Source organism: Gorilla gorilla, chromosome 9, assembly GCF_029281585.2.
Source record: "Gorilla gorilla gorilla isolate KB3781 chromosome 9, NHGRI_mGorGor1-v2.1_pri, whole genome shotgun sequence".
Classification (NCBI taxonomy): domain Eukaryota; kingdom Metazoa; phylum Chordata; class Mammalia; order Primates; family Hominidae; genus Gorilla; species Gorilla gorilla.
In genome coordinates, this window is record NC_073233.2 from 132977232 (window position 1) to 132997802 (window position 20571).

Here is a 20571-nt window from a genome sequence, read left to right on the forward strand (position 1 = left end):
TGCCTACTTGACATTTAGTTTTTCACTAAATTTGCTCCTCCCACAGTCTTCCTCATATCAGTTAATAGCAGTTGCATCTTTCTAGTTATTGAGGCCAAAAATCTCATGGAAATCATTGACTCCCACCTCCGCTGCTCATCTTTCATCACTCACTCCATCAGCAAATCATCTCAGTTCTACCTTCATAATAGATCTGCAGTTCTCATGACTCCCTTTGCCATATGCCTGATCCACCCACCGTTCTCTCTCTCATGGATTATTGTAAGAGTTTCGCAAGTAATCTTCCTCTTTGCACCTTATGTATTTTCTCAGTACAGCTGCCATACTTAATATTAATGTATCCCATAACCAACCTTCTGATCTCTATCATTGCACACACTCACCAATAAAACCAACCAACAAAAAAATGTTTTCCTTACTATAGCCTTCCCCATCTCAGTAAACAACAATTCCATCCTCTGTTTCTTCTGTCCAAAAAAAAGTGTAGAGTCAACCTTCATTCTTTTCTTAAACAACCCATATTCAATCCTTATTGGATCCACCTTGAAAGTATACTCAAAACGCAATTGTTTTTCAGTGCCTTCCCCACTACAACCCTGGTCCAAGTCATCATATCTCATCTGAGTTCTTGCAATAGCTCCCAAGTTGGTTTTCTTGCTTCCATACTTGCCTCCTATAAACTGCTCTTAGCACAGCAGCCAAAGCAGTGAAAATAATTAAGCTCATGCCACTTCTCTGTCGAAGCCTCCTTTGGCTATGCATTTTGCTCAGGGAAAGCTGGATCCCTTACAATGTTGTACAGGCCCTACACAATCTGATCCCTGTTACTTCTGAGGCTTTATCTCCAAGTGCCCTTCTCCTCGCTCACTCTACTCAGCCACACTGACTTTATTCTTCCTTGAACATTCTAGGGACACTTTTACTTCAGGGCTTTTTCATTTGTTGTTTGCCTGGAGACACGTCTTCCTTAGAAAATGTTTGGCCACTTCCTTACCTCCTTCAAATCTTTGCTCAAATATGGCTTATCAGAGGGCCTTCCTTGACCATCCTATTTTTACATGCAGTCTTCCCCCTGGCCCCCAAACACAGGTACTCTATATCCCCTTTCGTTTCTTTTTCCTCATGACACTTACAGCTGTATGACATACTATATATTTTGCTAATGTTTATTTTCCCTATGTCCCCACTAATTTGTATATTTTGTGAGGACAGAGATTCTTGTCTCTTTGTTTAATGCTGCAGCCTCAGTTCTTAAGGCCATGCCTGGTGTGTAATAGTCTCTCAATAAGTATTTGTTAAATGAATCAATACATTTGTCTTTAAAACATTCCAAATATTTCTACATGATTAGTACTTTTACCTAATGTGCTATTTACTAAAAAGGTTATTAGGAATCATTTTACTTTGTTTTCCAGGTTTTCATTGCCATTGTGATTTGGAACAAATAATTTGATTTCTCTGGGCAGCACTTTCCTCTTTTGTAAAATAAGAGGGTTATACTAAGTGGCCTCCATCTACCCTATAGTTCTAACATTCTAGGAATTTATTATTTGTTTTATACTTTTGACCTCACTGTTTCTCATTTTTCAGTTCATTTGCTGTTCATGCCGAGGTGTGGAGTAATGGTAGGTTTTACTTGTGGACAGTGAGATAAGGGTGGAACAAGTTTATTCTCCTCTACTGTAACTCCAGGATTGATTGTGTTGTCTGAGTAGATGCAATTTCTATAGGTCAAAGTGGAATAGAAGGGCAGAACAGAGGGCTACAGGAGCATATGGACATGAGCCCAGCAAGAGAGGCACAACCCCATGAAAGCTTAGCTTTAGCTCTTACCTAGAAGGGAACTTTATTAATTTCCAGAACCCATGGCAAGAGGTGGAAATGTGTATGTGATAGAGGCAATTCCAGGCTTATGGTAGTAGCAGGGGATATACATGCTGTACTTTTCCTATAATAACCATCAGAAAGGATGTATGACGTGTTTTCCTAGGCATGCAACGTGAAACAGCTTGCTCCAGTTGCTTTGACTTAGTAAACTTCTGTGTCCTCTCCCTTCCATTGTTCCTGGATATTACTTAATTGTCCAGGCCTCACCCTTACCTATTTAACACTTTTATGATGGGCAGTCAACAACTTTATTGATGACCTACTGGGTACAGAGGCTAGAAACTCTTGCTTTTATATCTTCTAGACATTTAAGGTTTGATAAAGGAGGCAGCAGGTATTATTTTTCTGTTTATTTACTTAGATTCTGTTTTTAGAATTAAAATATGTCCTTCAGTTTCTCTCTGAGTGTGGTGAGCATAATTTACTTGTGCCCCATCTTAAACATTTTTTCATGCTTCTTAGAAAAAAACGTTTGGGAGATTGGAACTGTTACAGAGGAAGACAAAAGCAAATAGCCACCTGGCTTGCTGGACCCATTCTGTTGGGTGAAAGACTTTAAATATGTTGGTTCAGATTTTTATAGCTCTCTTAAGGTGGAAATGAATGGTCCATCTCTGGTCTTGTTCTCTGTATTACTGACTACTATTTGAGGTGGGCTGTATGGAAGCTCTCTAACATAGGTCACATGCTGCCAAGGAGAAGCCAAAGTGATTCCTTTTGATTAAGATAACATGGTGTTGTACCACATGAGTTATCTCATGCAGGCTCCAAGATGAGCTTACTTCTTTTAGAATTCTTGTCATAGATTCTACCCATGCTCAGATGCCTACAGCAATAATTAATGGATGAACTTATTAAACATGGTCATCTGATGTAATGCAATATGAAGCATGCAGTGCCTTCTGTAAAGTATTTTTGCCAAATAAAAGGTCGAAACTAAATGTAATCAAACCTGTCAGTCTTTCTCACTTGGTTATTGGGAGAAAAGCCCTAATGTTCTAAGGAATTCATTGTATATAATAAATTAACTTCTCTCCTGTTGATCTAGAATGGTACTAGTTATTTATGAACCATCTTTGAGGGAATTAAGAACATAATCACTCAAACTATTTTCTGGTTTAGATGATGATAATATGTAAAGAGAAAAGCCGTGAGGATTCCACTTATAGGAAATACAAGGAAACAAGTTAGATTATGCCACGAAGAAGCAGAAATCCAGAATATGGGTCATTTTTTAGGAAAATTGAGCCAATTTCTTTAGCAAGTTAAGAGCTTGAATTTTAAAAATGAGGAGATGGCTCTAGACAAACTTATAGAGTTAGCAACCACTAAATATAATGTATGGACCTTGTTTGGATCCTGATGTGAAGAAACAGTCTGAAAAAATAACTTTGAAGCAATGAGAGGAATTTGAATAGAATCTAAGTGATTCATTTTGTTAGGTAAGTCGACGGCATTGTGGTTATATACAAGACATATACAGAGATGGCTACTGAAGTATATAGGGATGAAATTATGTTTGAGATTTACTTTAAAATAATTCAGTATAGATGAAGTAAGTGTGGCCAAAGCTTGACAATAGTGAATCTAGGTGACAGGTTTGTGGAGTTTCATCATGCTATTCTCTATTTTTGTGTATGTTTGAATTTTTTTAAGTTATTTACTTCAAAAAACTTAAACCTGAAATAATTTTGTTGACAGTATAACTGTCTTCCTTTTCACTCTCCCAAATATTAGGAGATTTGGATGAGAAAGTAGTTCTGGGACTTCTGACATAGTTATTATTAGGTGGTGACTAGAACCTAGAGGCTGCAGTGTTTTGTGGCCTTTCTATAAGAAAGACTGATTAAATAGAATTTAGGTTTATTCCAGAGACCAGAAGCTCCCTAGCATAGCTCACACCCTAAGTAATTAGATAGGCACCTAGCTACCTGGTTTTATAAACTATAACTAGTGAATTCCCAGGCATATAAAAGTTGAGAAATCAGGGATGAAAGACCATGGAGAACATTAATGACAGAAAGAACGAAATGGTAATTTTGTAAATAAAAGCAGTTTTGAAACCTTAGGGTGAGTTGGGGGTAAGAGAGAATATGTGGTTCAATTCAGAGATAGTAAAAGTCCTTTATATTTCTCTCTTCCCTCTGAACAGAGTCTGTAGAGATTGAAAAATTGCTCTTTGTTGTCAACTTTTTCTTGCTGTCTTCAAAGGCCCTGTTTCTGTGGGGTAGTTTGTAGTGGTTAGGATTGTGTCCACAGTTTAAATTCTGGTTTTATCACATATCAACCATGTGACCTTAAGCCAGTTATTAATATTTAGGTCTGAACCTCAGTTTTATCATCTGCAAATTGAGAATAGTAATAGTACTTACTTCACAGAGTTGTGGTGAGAATTCCATGAGATAGTAGTTAGCATAGTGCTTGGCACATGATAAGTACAGGAAGTGTTGGAAACTAATAATCAGAATTAGTATCTTTATTATCATAATTACTACCACTATTATATGTCCTCTGTCCTACATATCTGAATATTACTACTCACTTCTTATAGTTCTTGCTTAACAATTCAAGAGGGGAGGCCTTCTTTCCTTACATTGGCTGCATGTAGAATCCTTGCTGTTTCAGATATTTTAGCCAGAATAAGCTAGTTAGGCATAGGAATACAGAGACATCCAATTTGGCCTTTTGAGTTATTGCCTAAGAGAGGTTTTCTATGTCCCTAGGTTATGATGACATTAACATTTGATTTACATTTGGCTATTTGATCTTATTCAGTGCTCCATCCTACACTGAGCCTACTTATGACTAAAACCAGATTTTTGTTTTGAAGGTGGAGGAGCAAAGGAAGAGTTTGCCAGATGGATGGGTGTGCCATTTAGATTGCAAATTAGCATGCCTTCTTTATTGCTAAACCTGAGGATTAGGTGATGCCTGTGTTTAAATCCTTCCTGGTTCAAAGCTGTAGGTACCCACATCCGACAAGTTACACCCATCTTATCACATTGCCAGAATTGAGTTATGGTTCAGCTGGAGGAAGAGGACATGTCTGTCCTTTTTTGCCAGGTGGGCACAGTGTTTTCTCTAATGAGTTCAAAGCATTTGGCATACACATAATCAATACCACTTTTTCTTTCACACATTAGGACATTACATCCTATACATGAAACGTGACTCTGATACAGCTCTGTCTTTTAGGGCTTAGAGTGTTTTCTCACATGGCTGTAACTCCTTGTTCTTACCTTATAAGTAACTTGGGTCAGGGATGGTAGATAAGGGGGGATCTGAAACAGAGCTAAGACTAAGTGGAGGATGACAAAGATACAAGGCAAGGACCAGGACTGAGCTAAGATTAACAATGGAAAACAGAGCTTGAAGTAGAGCAAGATTGGAACTTGAGCCAACACAATAGGAATCAGTAGTTAACTAGACATGGGTCTCTGAAAACTGTGGAGAGGTGATTTTAACTAGTCTAATAGACTTACATACAATGGCTCACATTGGAAAAATCCATTTATCAAGGAATGTAATCTGACACAGGTAAACCATAATAGCTGGAGACTGAGTTAATGCTCTGTGAATATGTATTTTTATATGTATTACATTTTCTGAACCCCTGACCTACCTCTTCTTCCTTTTCACTATTAGCAAAATAGAAATGTAGAGATGAATAGCTGTTAATACAGCTTAGTTTGACTCCAGAAGTAGGATATAATTGGATCCATATCACTACTACCTGGCCCACTGAGGCAGCAGGAATAGGGAATTTATTCAGGTTGTGGTATAGCATGTGGTATATAGTTCTGCTGTATGACACACAGGAAGTGGGTTGTGATGCTCATTTCAAGACACATTGCTTTGGATCCATGAGCCACTTATCCCAGTTACCATCACACCTCATGCTTCTGTGTTTCCCAGGAGCCTTTCTTCAGTTGAATAGTTGGGACTGTAAGCCTTGCCAGGTAGGATGGTAGACAGATTCACTGGGATTGGTTCCAAGTTGGGTATTGCCCCTGCATGAATCACACGGGACTGAGTCTGGCCTCTCCTTGGGGACTCTAAAAGCTGGCTAGGTCCATTACCATGAGAGTCCCTTAGGATTAACAGGCCTTTTGTTTGCCTGAAATATTCTTCAAATTCTGAGTCTTAAAATTCTAATAACTCTTAAGGCAAAGTACTAGTAGCATCTGTCTATGAACACTTAACCTGATTTCTCTCACTCGGAAGCAATTATTCCTGCCCAATTACATAGTATACTAGTTGTAACTATTTAGCATATAGGTTTTCTGAATTATATGATAATGTTTATATATCTTAAAAGATAATTTTCATAAAAAGGTAAGATCATGACTCATACAGATATAAAAATGAACGTGCATTAAACATTTAATTCATGAGGGAAATAAGTAGATATTTCAACTGGTTCCAAGAAAAAAGGAAAAAAATGCACAAATTTATATAGATAAAAGAATGTTGGATTGGATGTGCAAATGGAGGCAAAACTGATGTTTTTCATATTTATCTACAGTTTGCAGAATTGTTAAACCAAGGAGAACTTTAGGCTAAAATCAGGTCACTTTGGAGGGGTGTCCTCTAGACAATACATTATTTTCCACTGAAACATAAATTTTGTTCTACATCCTCTCCCATTTCGATCAAAATAGTCTGAAAGAAAGACTATGCTTGATCACAAAATAAGGCCGGTCTCATTGGATTGGATCTAACTATAAGTACGGTAAGCATGTTAATTTACCACAAAAGTCTCCTTCAGTTTACATTGCTGGAAGTTTTCATAAGGAATTTCAGATTTAACTTTTAAAATACTTGTTAACTGGACTGTGTATTTGTTCATAGTGCATCTGTTTTCAACGTGATTGGATTGTTAAATTTTGAGGTGTGTGTGTGTGTGTGTGTGCGTGCCTTAAATTTCATTCTGTGCAGTAGACGAGGACTTGATAAGACAATAACATGAAAGAAACAAGTGTTTTCTGGCTTTTCAAGAGATATCTGTGCATGTCCATTTCTCTCTAGCTGAAACTCTGTTATCATAAACTAGGAAGTACTTGTTTCAATTCATTACTAAGAAGGGGGAGAAAAGGTTTAGTAACAGTGATCAGAAAATACTGGACAAGCTGAACATGGTGGCTCTCACCTGTCATCCCAAGGCTGAGGGGGGAGGATCACTTGAGGCCAGGGGTAGAGACCAGCCTGGGCAACATAGCGAGGCCCCATCTCTAAAAAGGCAAAAATAAAAAAAAAATTAATTGGGCATGATGGTACATTCCTGTAGTTCCAGCTACCCAGGAGGCTGAGATGAGAGGATCACTTGAGCCCAGGACTTCGAGGCTGCAGTGAGCTATGATAGCACCACTGCCCTCCAGCCTAGGTGGCAGAGAAAGATCCTGTCTCTAAAACAAATTATTTTAATTTAAAAAAAGGAAAGAAAATAGAAATTACTAAGGCATGCTTTGGCATACAGTGAACATTTGGATGTTCATTTTGAAGAAAGAAACATTTGGGCTTGAGAATGAGTTTCTAAGAAGGTAGAGTGGATCAGCACTCTTTTCCCAGAAATTTCCATCTTGATCTTGATTCCTGACTCTTGTAGCCTGTTCTTCATATATTTTACAATAAGGAATGCCAACAGTGTACTAGGAGCCAGGGCTCTCAGGCTAGTGTTACAGAGTTGTAGGGAAATTCTAGGATGAAGTTTTTGCTGGGACAAAGCAGATGAAAGAGTTGAGTTTTTCCAGATCTGGAGCTTACCTGTTGGGGATGCTGTAGACATCTAGAGGCAGCAGGGATATCTTCAGTCTTTATTGTGTAGTGCTGGTTTGTTTATTCAGACCTTCTTTAATCTTACTAATAAAACTCTTCACTTGAAGACCTTTCAGTCCTTGCCTGTGAAAAGCATGATAGTTCTTGAAGTCACATGCTTTTGATTTCTAAACCCATTTCCATTTTCATTTGTTCAACCTGTTCTCCCTGTTTCATTCCTCTTGCTTCACGATGTTACAATAAGAATGCATTCCTAGTTGTAGACTTAAGGAGCAATGTAAGGCAGGGAGGCATTCCCACAACTTCCTTGAGCCTATCTTAGGCTTAATGAAGCCTATCATAGGCTTAATTGGTCACAGGGACAGAGGTTAGTCCCAAATGATAAGAAGGAATCTGTTTCTACAAATGGAGTGGCCCTTGGGGAGAGCTTCTGTCTCATCTTTCCACCAGCATCACTGTGTGAACCAGGCATGTCTGTTCTCTGCAAGTTAAATTTGTTTGTCTGAGTAATAGGGAGGAGTATTATCTCCTAGCCATCTAGAGGTGCCGATGAAGCTGTTCGATAAAAGCAGAGTTACACGTTTAAAAAAATAGCTCAACATCGCTGATCACTAAAAAAATGCAAATCAAAACCACAATGAGATACCATCTCATGCCAGTCAGAATGGCTATTACTAAAATGTCAAAAAACAACAGATGCTGGCAAGATTGCAGAGAAAAAAAGAACGCTTTTGCACTGCTGATGGGAGTATAAATTAGTTCAACCATTGTGGAAGACAGTATGGCAATTCCTCAAAGACCTACAGACAGAAATACCATTTGACCCAGCAATCCCATTACTAGGTATATACCCAAAGGAATATAAATCATTCTATTATAAAGATACATGCACAGGTATGTTCATTGTAGCACTATTCACAATAGCAAAGGCATGAAATCAACCCAAATGCCCATCAATGATAGACTGGATAAAGAAAATTTGGTACATATGCACCATGGAATACTATGCAGCCATAAAAAGGAACAAGATCATGTCCTTTGCAGGAACATGGATGGAGCTGGAGGCCATTATCCTCAGCAAACTAATGCAGGAACAGAAAGCCAAACACTGCATGTTCTCACTTACAAGTGGGAGCTGAATGATGAGAACACAGGGACACATGGCGAGAACAACACACACTGGGGCCTGTCAGAGGCGGGGTGGGGGCTGGAGGTGGCACTGGCTGGGTGTGGAGGGAGAACACCAGGGGGAATAGCTGGGCTTAATCCTTAGGTGAGGGGATGATCTGTGCAGCAAACCACCATGGCACACATTTACCTTTGTAACAACCTTGCACATCCTTCACATGTACCCCTGAGCTTAAAAGTTGAAGAAAAAAAACAAGTATCATAACTTGGAATCCAAGGCACAGTACTGAAATCTGTATTGCTAGTGAGGTACTTGAGTTAATATGGGCAGCTGACCATGCTGCTCCATAGCATATTCTCCAAAGGAAAGATTTCTACTTAAAAAGTAAATTTCTCCCATCCTGTTTCTGGAATTAGAAAACTGAGAACTACTAAAAGGAAATTAAAGTTGACAGAGCTTTTCCTTTCAACTTTATAAGACTTTTATAAACTAAGGATAGATTCACGGGGAGTTACAAAAACAGTTCAGAGACGTCCTGGTACCTCTTACCTAGTTTTCCCCAGTGATTACATTTGACATAACCGTAGTACAGTATGTGTGTGTCTGCTATTTTATCACATGCATTGATTTGCGTAAACACCAATGCAAACAAAATACAGAACTATTCCATCACCACAAAGACCTCCCTTGTGTTACCCCTATAAAGTTACACCCCTCTCAACCACCACCTTCCTTCACTCCAGTCCATCTCTAATCCCTTTTCCATTTTTATGATTTTGTCATGTTGAGATTGGTATATAAATGAAATCATACAGTATGTGACCTTTTGAGATGGATTTTTTTTCACTTGGCATAATGCCATTGTGTCAATAGTTCATTTCTTTTTATTGTTGAGTAGTATTTCATGGTATGAATGTACCACAATTTGTTTAACTTTATTGAGGGGCATATTGGTTGTTTCCAGTTTTTTGTTATTATAGATAAAGCTGCTATGGACAATTCATGTACAGGTTTTTGTATGGATGGAAATTTTCAGTTATCTGGGATAAAAGTCCAGGAGCACAATAAGTGTATGGTAAGTGTATTTTAGTTTCTTAGGAAAGTGACAGCATGTATTTGGGTAATGTTTTTTATCTACTCTGCCAGGGGTGGCGGGGGGTGAAAGTCCAGGTTTCCTATTTGACCTCTGTTAACATCCCTGGTTGGGGGAGGCAGGGCAGGGCACCTCACTACTGCTTGAAAGGGTGGGAGTTCTGGCTCTCCGCTAGGCCTCCATTGATATCGCCCTGTATGGGCTCCTTACTGCTCCCCGTGTGACCTCCATGACACCTTGGTGGTTGGGGTGGGGCGCTCTTTACCATTGGAAGGTGGTGAAAGTCCTGTTTCCCACTTGGAGTTCTCTGACACCAGCCAGGCGGTGGGCGGGGGGGCACCCCTCATTACAGCCAGGTGCAAGTGGAAGTCTAGGTTCCCCACTGGCCTTTGCTGATAAGGTGGGGTGGGGCTGCAGTGTTTTCTATGAAGTTTAGTTGGAGCAGGGTGGTTATTGCTACGCTACCCCTTCCTTGGTCCTGTGGCTAGACAGAGCCAGCATTTCTGAGAGCTTTGGTGTTCTGTCTGTGTCATTGGTGCTTCTGGATTTGCTGGCTTCTTCAGCACCCAGTCCGGGATATATGAAGCCAAGAGCAAACCCAGATAACTCACCACTGTCTTTCCTTAGATCTCAAGGTCCCTCACTGATCTGTCTTCTCTCCACTTTTCAGAGTTTTCTTATGCTTGCTTTATATATAATGTCAATGGTTTTTAACAGTACTTAGCAAGAAGAATAGAGAGAAGTGTATCTCTTCTATCTTCATCCAGAACTGGAAGTCTGACAAAGCTCTGTTAAATGGCCATTTCTCCTCTGAAAACATAAATCTGATACTGTCTTCACCCTTAAAGCTGTCTTATAGCACCCAACTGTCTAAAGAATACAGTTCCAACCTGTTATTGTTGACATTGAAGGTTCTTCACTATCTCACCACATGTAATAAGTCATATCTTCTGCAGCTCCCCACCTTGCACATGTACTCACCAGCTACAAAGAATGTCTTATGCACCATTTCTTCAATGTACCATGCTTTTTCATGGTTCCTTGTTTTGCACATGCAACTTTCTGGTTCCACCTTTCTCCTCTTCACTTGGCATGTGCTAAGCTATTCTTCAAATCTAGTTCTTATGTTGTCTACAGTAAGCCTTCTGAGACTCTCCTGGAGTTATTTGATCAGTGCCACCATATCAGCATGAACATTTTCTTGTTTATATAACCTATTTCTTGTTTGAGTTGATCTCTTCTGCCAAGCTTTTGAAGTGGGATTATCTCTATACATCTCTGTCCCCTTTGACTGTAAATTCTTTGGGATTAGGGACTGTGTCTGTCTGTTTTTTTTTTTTGTTTTTTTTTGTTTTTTTGAGACGGAGGCTTGCTCTGTCGCCCAGGCTGGAGTGCAGTGGCGCGATCTTGGCTCACTGCAAGCTCCACCCTCTGGGTTCATGCCATTCTCCTGCCTCAGCCTCCCGAGTAGCTGGGACTACAGTCACCCGCCACCACACCTGGCTAATTTTTATTTTATACTTTTTTTTTAGTAGAGATGGGGTTTCACCGTGTTAGCCAGGATGGTCTCGATCAACCTGGTGATCCGCCCACCTTAGCCTCCCAAAGTGCTGGGATTACAGGTGTGAGCCACCGTGCCTGGCCTGTCTTTTTCATTAATGTATCCTCAGCACATAGCACTGTGCTTGGCACGTAGTTGTCACTTAACAAATGTTTGTTTGTTTATTTATTTATTTATTGAGACGGAGTCTTGCTGTGTCTCCCAGGCTGGAGTGCAGTGGCATGATCTCGGCTCACTGAAACCTCTGCCTCCTGGGTTCAAGCGATTCTGCTGCCTCAGCCTCCTGAGTAGCTGGGATTACAGGCGTGTGCCAGCATGCCTGGCTAATTTTTGTATTTTTAGAAGAGGAGGGTTTCATCTTGTTGGCCATGCTGGTTTTGAACTCCTGACCTCAGGTGATCCTCCTGCCTTGGCCTCCCAAAGTGCTGGGATTACAGGCAACAAATATTTATTAAGCAAGTAAATGAATGGTTACTTTCAGATACTAGAACAACTAAACATTGTCCCCAGCTGTGTGACCAGGCTGAGACTACCTCACTTTTGTCATTACCATATATTCCTTTTAATTTTTCCTCTAAACAAGGTGACTTTGGGAAATTTTCATAATTTAACCATTTCTTCATCCTTCTCCTCTCTTCCTAAGGACTACTGGCTGTCAGGCTGTCTTTGTATATACCTGTTGTCACTACTGGTATCCTAAGGAGGTTGACCATTTGAAAGCAGGGCTGCCCTGTTGATTGACTGATAGGTCTCCAAAGCCCATTCTTCAGGCCATTATGAACCATCAATCTAGTCTTCAGTACATTGAAACCCTACTTTTGGCCAGTTATATAAGGGCTGGGATGTTCTTTGCTAAGCATTCCAGAAGTTTGACTTCTATTGAGAAATAAAATATTTTTGAATACCTTTGGTCACCTTGCTTATCTATCTTTTGACTGTTAGCTGGGAAGAATTTAGTAGTAATTCTTAGTGAGATTTCAGCATCCAACATATTTAAGACAATAACTTCTTTCATTTTTATGACACTCTACTCAAGCCATACATACATCCTTGTGAACCCCAAATTATTCAACACGTATTACCACAAAGCTTACAATAACTCAGTGGGTTAAGTTGTATATATATACACACATACACAGATACACACACAAGCACATTATATTAAGGATTTTGCAGTCAGAAATATATTTTGTTATACCCATTGATCCTTTTTAAGAATTTTGATCCTTTAACCCCTATATTTTGTTCTCATTTATGACAGTCATTGGTTTCTGTCAGCGGCAGTCAATATCTGACCCTAATACCATATATATTAGCTCCTGCACACATAATTGCTCCATTTGCCAAACCTATTTAATATGGCCAGGCACTGTTGCACTTTTTGTATGCACATATGTTTTGATTCTTACAGCACTCTGTAAGGTGGGTGCTGTTACACACATTTAACAGAGGAGGGGACTGAGGCTTAGTGAAGCAGTAAGTATCTTGACCAGGCTTGGTTCTGACTCCAAGCCAATGTTCTTTTTACTGCACCACTCCGCCTCTCCATCAAAAGGCCTACTATGAAATTGAATATTTAAAAGATTGAATAATTACAATTTATCCTAATATCCCAATTCTTACCCCCTTGATCAAGACTGGTCTTGATTGTATTACCAAAAAATATGCTTTTCTCTGTTTAGTAAGACAGGAGTGGAAGGAGGCAAATGTGTTCAAAAAATGATGCTTGTGGATGTGTTCAAATTTTGGAGTTCTGTTACCTAGTGGCTTATTCTCATGTCATTTGTCCTCAAAGACTTTCTTAAGCATTCAGATCCTTCTGTCCCTTTGAAGAAAACAGGGAAGACACTTGTTATCGTGTCTTAAAGGGCATAAAACACCAACTGGCTACCCCAACAGTCCTGTGGGTGGTCATGGAACTTACTAGCAGTAGGGACTGGTATTTGATGGGTAAAATGGCTTCTTTCTCACAAGTGTCTCATACTGAACCATAGGAAGCATTTTTGACAGAGTATAAGGCTATCCATATAAGAACTGAGGATCTTTTCCTTTAGCGTTTGATTGAGTAGCTCCTTCCCTCCCTCTTTATTTCCTTCAGATCCTGTCCACATTCTGCAGGGTTTGAGGAGGTAGTGTGTGGGAGGGGGGCCAGATAATAACAAGAAGGTGAGTCGAGAGTGGTGAGGTTGTGTAGGTGAGTGAAGGGACTCCCTGAGGCACAATATCCCTCTTTGTCACTCCCCCAAGCAGCAGGAAGCACAGAGATCACCCAGCTCACTAACAGGAGCGAGCAAGAAAGAGTTCCAACATTGGTGGGAGTGTTCCCACTGCCACCCTGGCCCCTGAACAGGGATACGTGGCTGGAATTCACAGGAAGTAACTGTGACAAGGCAAAGTCTGTTTCAGTACCGGCCCTGCTCCCAGCTACTTGGTGCACTGTGAACAATAGCCGTACTACCATGAGGGCATATTCCTAATGCCTTTCTGAGAGTCCCAGCCTCAGATAGGCATGGTCCCCTGTGAGGCAGGAACACAGCTTCCTGACAAATGAGCAGGAGTGACCCTTATTCTTGGCTTCTTTCTATCTGAAATGGAAAGACAGATGTTCCACACTGCTGAAGTCTGGACAGCACCTCTGAAGCCCTGGATATGGTCTCTTGCATTCCTCTGGTGATGTCCACCTACTCCTCAAATGTAGCATCAAGGAACTTCAGCTGCTTCGTTGGCTCAACTGGATTCCAATTTTATCCTTCCCTTTAGTCCCTCAGAAATAAGCAGCGTAGGAATAATTCCCTTCCTGGGGATATCAGCTCATTCCTCTAGTTTATTTGCTGCCCCTTAAAGGAGTACCTTAACCTGGGGTACCTGTGATTATTGACCCTAGAATGGGTCCATCATAGATTCTGGGACAGCAGGTGTCTCCTGGGATTGTCCCGGGCAAACCAGGACATAAAGTCACCTTACCTAGGTGGGTAATAGCCACCTAACTGACTTGTAAGAGTGAAATGAATATACCCCCAAGTACAGTGAGTGGTATAATCAGGGGTTTGATTTAGTGAATCGCTGCTAATGACACTGGTCCTTTGGTGTTTCAAGCCTCTGCACCCTATTTGGGCCTCCCTTCTACTTATTGCCTTTCTTCTTTTCTCTATTCCTTTACCTTTTGTCGTTGGCGTGTTACCGTCTTCATTTCTGCCGCTAGACCTATGCCCCCTGACTGCCTGGGATTAACAGAGGCTTTTACAACTCTGCTTACCCTCTTTTTCTTGATTCTAGGGCTGGTACGAGCCAAGCCCATTATTCTAGGTCCTAATCTGTTTGGTGGAGTTGTTACTCCACTTCTCTGACCTTGCGCGTAGGGCCTGGGCACTCCTAGGAATTAGGGGCAGGGTGGGGTTAGGGCTGAAACCCATTTGCTCGGACACTCCTATTTTATGTTCTATTAACTTTATTCCTCAGGGGAATACTTCCCTTTGCAGCCTTCTGTATTTCACCCTTGGGTTCATGTACAAGAATCTCACAATTATCAGTGGAAACATACCCTGAAATCTTCAGGCTAGAGGCAGTCACTTTCAGGACCACAGAAGTCCCTGCCTGGTGGCTGCTTGCCTCCAGAAAGGAGAGCAGGAGTGACTGCCACATTGTCATGGCAGGAGCGCGTGGGGGCCAGTGTCTGTGAAGTGGGGGAAGAGTGGGGTCCTGTGGAATATGAGCAGGGCAGGAAGCCCCAGGCTGAACCTGTGGTGTGTTTGGGGCCGAATATTGTCCCCCCCCGCCCCCGCCCACGAAAAAAACTCCTGCGCTCCCAGAAGGTGAGAGTACCGAGATTAGTCATGCAGGGCCGCTGAGTGTGACTTCCAGCCCTGCAGCGTCTCGTGTCCCGCCCGTGTCGGAGCCCATGGCTTTTTAGGACAGGAAGCGCTGCGGGGTAGTGCGGGCAGGCAGGCACGTCACACCGGACAGCGTCGAGATTGCTGCTTTCGGTTCCCCAGCGGGTGGTGAGGCAGAAAGTGCAGGGCGGAATGAGGAGCCCCAGCACCTCAGAGCTGTCGGGCAGTGGCGGGGAAGCAAAGCACAGGAGCGCTGTGGTGCCAGCGGCCGGGCTAGGGATGACTGGCGGGTTTGCGCTGGACCCGACCCCGAGGGCGGGCGCAAGGGGGCGGGCGCTGCCGTACTCAGGCCGCGGGGCCAGGGCGGGCCGGCCGGCGGGGCATTTAAACCCCGCTGACAGCCAGTCCAGCCCGGGACACGCGCGCAGCTCCGTAGCCTCCTCCGTCGACTCAGCCTTAGGTACCGGTCAGGCAAAATGCGGTCCTCCCTGGCTCCGGGAGTCTGGTTCTTCCGGGCCTTCTCCAGGGACAGCTGGTGAGCGGGGCAGGGGAGGGAGGCGTGCCGGGACCTCCCGGGCTCGGGGCTTGCAGGGGCCGCGGGGGGCCTCGGAGATCACCCCAGATGGGCCCCGGCGTCGCCGCGTGGCCAGGGGTGCTGGGGGAACTTGGTCCCGAGCTCCTCCAGCGGCTCCCGCCTCGGAGGTTGATAACCCTCCCTGCCCAACTCCACCCGCGCTCCCCAAGACCCCGCGACGCTGGCTCTGTGACACTGGGGAAGAACAGGCTGCCGGGGAGGGTCTCCATCGTTTCCCGTTTCCATCCTCCCCTCCTAACACACATCCGGGGCGCCTTCAGAGCGCCTTTCGGTCGTTGGGCAGCTGGGGAACCTGGACTCGCAGGCTGGGGAACCGAGGCCAGGGGATGGTAGAGGAAAGGGGTGGCCACTGGGGTTTGTGAGTGTCCCTCTTGGTCTCCTTTAGCCCTCGAACACCAAGGCCAGAACTCAGTGGTCCTGGGAGCTCGTCTCGAGGCCTTTCAGCACCTGGAAAGGGCACAGCTCTCGGAGCAGAGCGGGGCAGCCCCTCAGCAGTGGGAGAGGGGCTTCACAGTGGTTCTCTTCCTGACCTCAGGGACCACATGTTGGGCTGCAAGGTGGGGTGGAGGGGTTTCAGCCACTCTTCCTTAGAGGCGGTCAACCATTGGAGCAGTCCGTTTGGTCTGCACAGTTTTTAAAATATTGTGTTAGTTGCCGTTATTTACAAATCATAAAATTTAACAACAATAGCTAGATTCCAGACTTCTCTTGAAAAATAGACGACGTGGACCGGGCATGGTGGTTCATGCTTGTAATCCCACCACTTTGGGAGGCGAAGATGGGAGAATTACATGAGGCCAGGAGTTCGAGACCAGCCTGGCCAACATCCTGAGACCACCCCCTCCATTCCCCCCTCACACCCCTCCCTGTCTCTAGAAGTAAAAAAAGGAAAGAAAAGAAAAATGGGTGATGTAGCAATACTGGGCCTAAATTTCCAAATTAAATGAATAGGATTGAGGAGTCCCCTTTAGATAGGGCAGGTGCTATTAAAGTGGCCAATTTGTCCTGGTTTTGAAACAGTCTTTTGTCGGCAACCCTCTCAATCCTGGGCAAAATGAGACAATTGGCTACCCTACACACTTTTTAATTGTTGAGAGCTCTCATCAGTTCTAACCTTCTTCACTCGTTTAGATTATTTACCTGGTCTTTTTTGAGTTGGAGACTGTTAAAAGATATTTTTCAGAAAAAGATTAAAATCCTGACTCTCACAAAGACATAAGAATGAACCCATGTTAAAGATTTTCTTTTACTCATAATAAAGGAGGCAGAAGATGTTATAATCGGTTCAAAAGAGAATCTACAGAGGGGGATTGGGGAATTATTGTTTAATGGGTATGGAGTTTCAGTTTGGGAACATGAAAAAGTTCTGGAAATAGATGATGGTGATGGTTGAGAGACAATGTGAACATACTTAATGCCACCTAAACGTAGACTAAAAATGGTTAGAATGGCAAAATTTATGTTATGTATATTTTACCGCAATTTTAAAAAGAGAATCTAAAGAACATATTCATTTATAGGTTAGGAATATTGAGATCAAATTGGTCTTCTACAGGTTGTGAGGGAAGACTACTGAAATTATCTTCATAGGTATATTTTGCGTGACTTCTCAGTTACCTACCACCTCAAAGAATTTTAAAATAGCTCAAGGTCAATTAAAAGCTGGAATCTGATAACCTGGCGGACTATCCGCTAGACAAGGCATAGTTTTCCACGGAAATACATTGTTTTTCTACAGTCTCCCCTGTTTTGATTTTTAAAAAAATTCTTAGAAGGATTATTCTTGATCACAAAATAAAGCTGATCTCATTGGATTTGACTTGATTATGGCTACAAGTGTGTTAGTTTACCATATAGCCCTTGTTAAGTTAATAAACTTAGCTGGAAATTTTCATAAGGAATCCTAGATTAGATTTTTTAAAGCCTTTAATTATTTATTGTCCTGACATTAGTAAGCCGAGTCAAGAAACTGTCTCCACCAGGTTTTACCTACTGTACTGATGTATTTGGGCAAATTCCTCTTCTCAGGGTCCCCAAAATATCCTAAAGTTTCTGGGCTAGCCAGAGAGTGACCTTCCTTTTGGCTTGTAAACCTGGAAACCCAGTAAGCCCATTTTCTTGGGAGGGTTTTCTTAGTATTGGCTGCATAGAGTGAACCTCAGTTTTTAAAGGAGGCTGGTTGTATCTGATTAAATAGGCATCCTGATCAAATACAACATCCAGGCAAGGTCTTGGTTGCATAACCAACTTTTCTAATTATGTACTGGTAAAAAAAAAATTCTTACTGAACCTGTGCAAATAACCATATTGCCATGAAAAGCAAGAAGATTCCATAAGACTTTCTGAATTCTGAGGAGTCAGGTAGGGAGAAAAAGATATTTATAAGTGTTTCATTTCAGTTTATGAAAGCAGAATCTACTAAGTTCTTATGGGTTAATATAGCCTAAGAAGAAAGAGAAAGGTCTTCCTTATATGTCCAGAAAATAGAACACTATATCAACATCAACAATATTCTGAACATAGAAGACAGTCATCCACCCCCAGTTCATGTGGTCCTGTGTGATTAATTCTGTCCCGCTGAATCTTGGGTTAGCAATCTCAAAAACCTATCTGCTTCTTGACTAAAGAGTTCTGGAACTCCTGACTCAGTCCACTAGTATGTTCCTAATGTTGTCTAAGTGGTTCCATCAGAAACCTATATCCAAGAGCAATTACTCAGTACAGTGCTTTTCTGAGACAGTGTTTGGTTGTTAAAGATAAAAACTCTGGCCTGCCAGGCCCAGTGGCATGCTTACAGTCCCAGCTACTCAAGAGGCTGAGGTGGGAGGATCCCTTAAGCCCAATAGTGTGGGACTGTAGTGCACCATGATCATGCCTGTGAAAAGCCAGTGCACTGGGCAACACAGCAAGATCCCATCTCTCAAAAAACAAAAATCTCCCACTCTATTCTATAACTGATTACAGAGCCTTTAAGAAGCATCAAAGTAAAATAAAAACTATCTGTAGGTGACAGAGACTTAAAAATTGTTGATTAACTTATTACTGATAATTTTCAAGAATGAATGATCTGATGAGAATTCATGACAAGAATAATGCAACTGACAAGGAAATTTGATTGCTTCTGTGGTGTGCAAAACAAAAAGATGTTAATCCAAACAAAAAAAAATCTAGACAATGTCTAAAAATATAAGGTTAATTTCAAAAAACACAATGAACATGATATTAATTTATAAAAATGAACATGATTTTTACAGAGAAAAAATTTTAAGATATAATATATAAAAATTCTGAGATATAATTTACATAAAATGCCAAGAATATCAACTAAAGATATTCAGTAAGCTTAACGTAAGTTCTAAATATCTGTATTTTAATAAAACTGCAAAGGAAAGGCTGATGTACATCTCCAGTTGAAAACCAGTGGCCTGGAAGATGCTACATTTAAATTAAAGAAGGAAAGTTGCAGCCTAGTAACTATTTTATTTTATTTTATTTTATTTTTTCGAGACAAAGTCTTGCTCTATCACCCAGATTGTAGTGCAGTGGCACGATCATAGCTCGCTGCAGCCTCAAACTCCTGGGCTCAAGGGATCCTCTTGCCTCAGCCTCCTAAGTAGCTGAGACTACAGGCATGCACCACCACACCCAGCTAAGTTTTTTATTTTTGTAGAGACAGGGTCTTGCTATGTTGCCCAGGCTGGTCTCAAACTCCTGGCCTAAAGCCATCCTCCTACCTCATCCTCCCACCTCATCCTCCCAAAGCGCCAGGATTGCAGACATGAGCCACCATGCCCAGCCTCCAGTAACATTTTAAATAATAATTGAAATCATGACTAGTAACACGTATACTGTTGTTATCGGGGAAGGCACCATCAGGGTGCTGATAAATAGAAACATGTCATGTACAGAGAGAGCATTGAGAAGTCTGCACAACTCTTATATAGCATATAATTTCTCAAATATTTAGATAAATAATATTTTACCAATATAAATTTAACCTAGAGAAGGCTGAGCATCTCTTCTGACTTGACAATTATTTCCAAGCAATTGATCAATATTAACATATTAAATAAATCTAATGATTTCTAGCACCTCTCTTTTTAAAAGATGAAAGAACAAATCTTTGTGGTTTTCCAGGAGCCCTCCCTCTTTTTAAATTAAATATTCACAAACTTATCAAGATTTTGCCAACTTTGGCAAAATTTTAACACATTTAATTGCTTATTTTTAGACTTATTGTTTGCATGTACTATAATCCAAGACAAATCAAATTTCCTTTCTACAAACCTACAAATGTATCCATTCAGATTTGACCTTCACTGTTCTCTTTCTTATTCTGGAACAACCAGTCATTTTTCTTATATGTAATATTTTTTCTTTTAACAAACAAAAACAGGTTTCAATACCATGTATACAAAGTCATACCTCTCTGCCACGATTGTTCCTAGTAGAGTCTCATTCATGTATATTAGTTATATCTTTTAACCAAAGTAACTAACATTTCAGAGAGAATGGGGAGTGGGGAGGGTGGATCATTATAAACCATCTAGAACACGTTAGCATTCTAGAAGGGCTCAGTAATACGCATAACATGACTTTCTCCAGCCTCCAACACTCTTCACTTTCACACTTCTCAAGGTGTGAATTCAGCTACGGTATTCCCCAACATCTCTGGGATTTATGACAGACCTTGGTTGAAAT

At 41.5% G+C, this 20571-nt stretch overlaps 1 protein-coding gene across 3 annotated transcripts in view; it reads left to right on the forward strand.

The window, feature by feature from the left end:
* Positions 1-15606: 15606 nt before the first annotated feature.
* Positions 15607-20571, forward strand: part of SLC37A2 (solute carrier family 37 member 2) — a 34475-nt gene continuing 29510 nt past the window's right edge. For 2 of the 3 annotated variants that reach the window (XR_010129216.1, XM_004052358.5), the window contains exon 1: positions 15622-15810. Coding sequence is in view for 2 of the 3 variants with exons in the window: in XM_004052358.5 (XP_004052406.2) it covers positions 15752-15810 (59 nt within the window). In the remaining variant the exon portion in view is untranslated. Of the gene's footprint in view, positions 15811-20571 lie in introns of all 3 variants that reach the window. The other variant, XM_004052357.5, reaches the window with a different exon arrangement.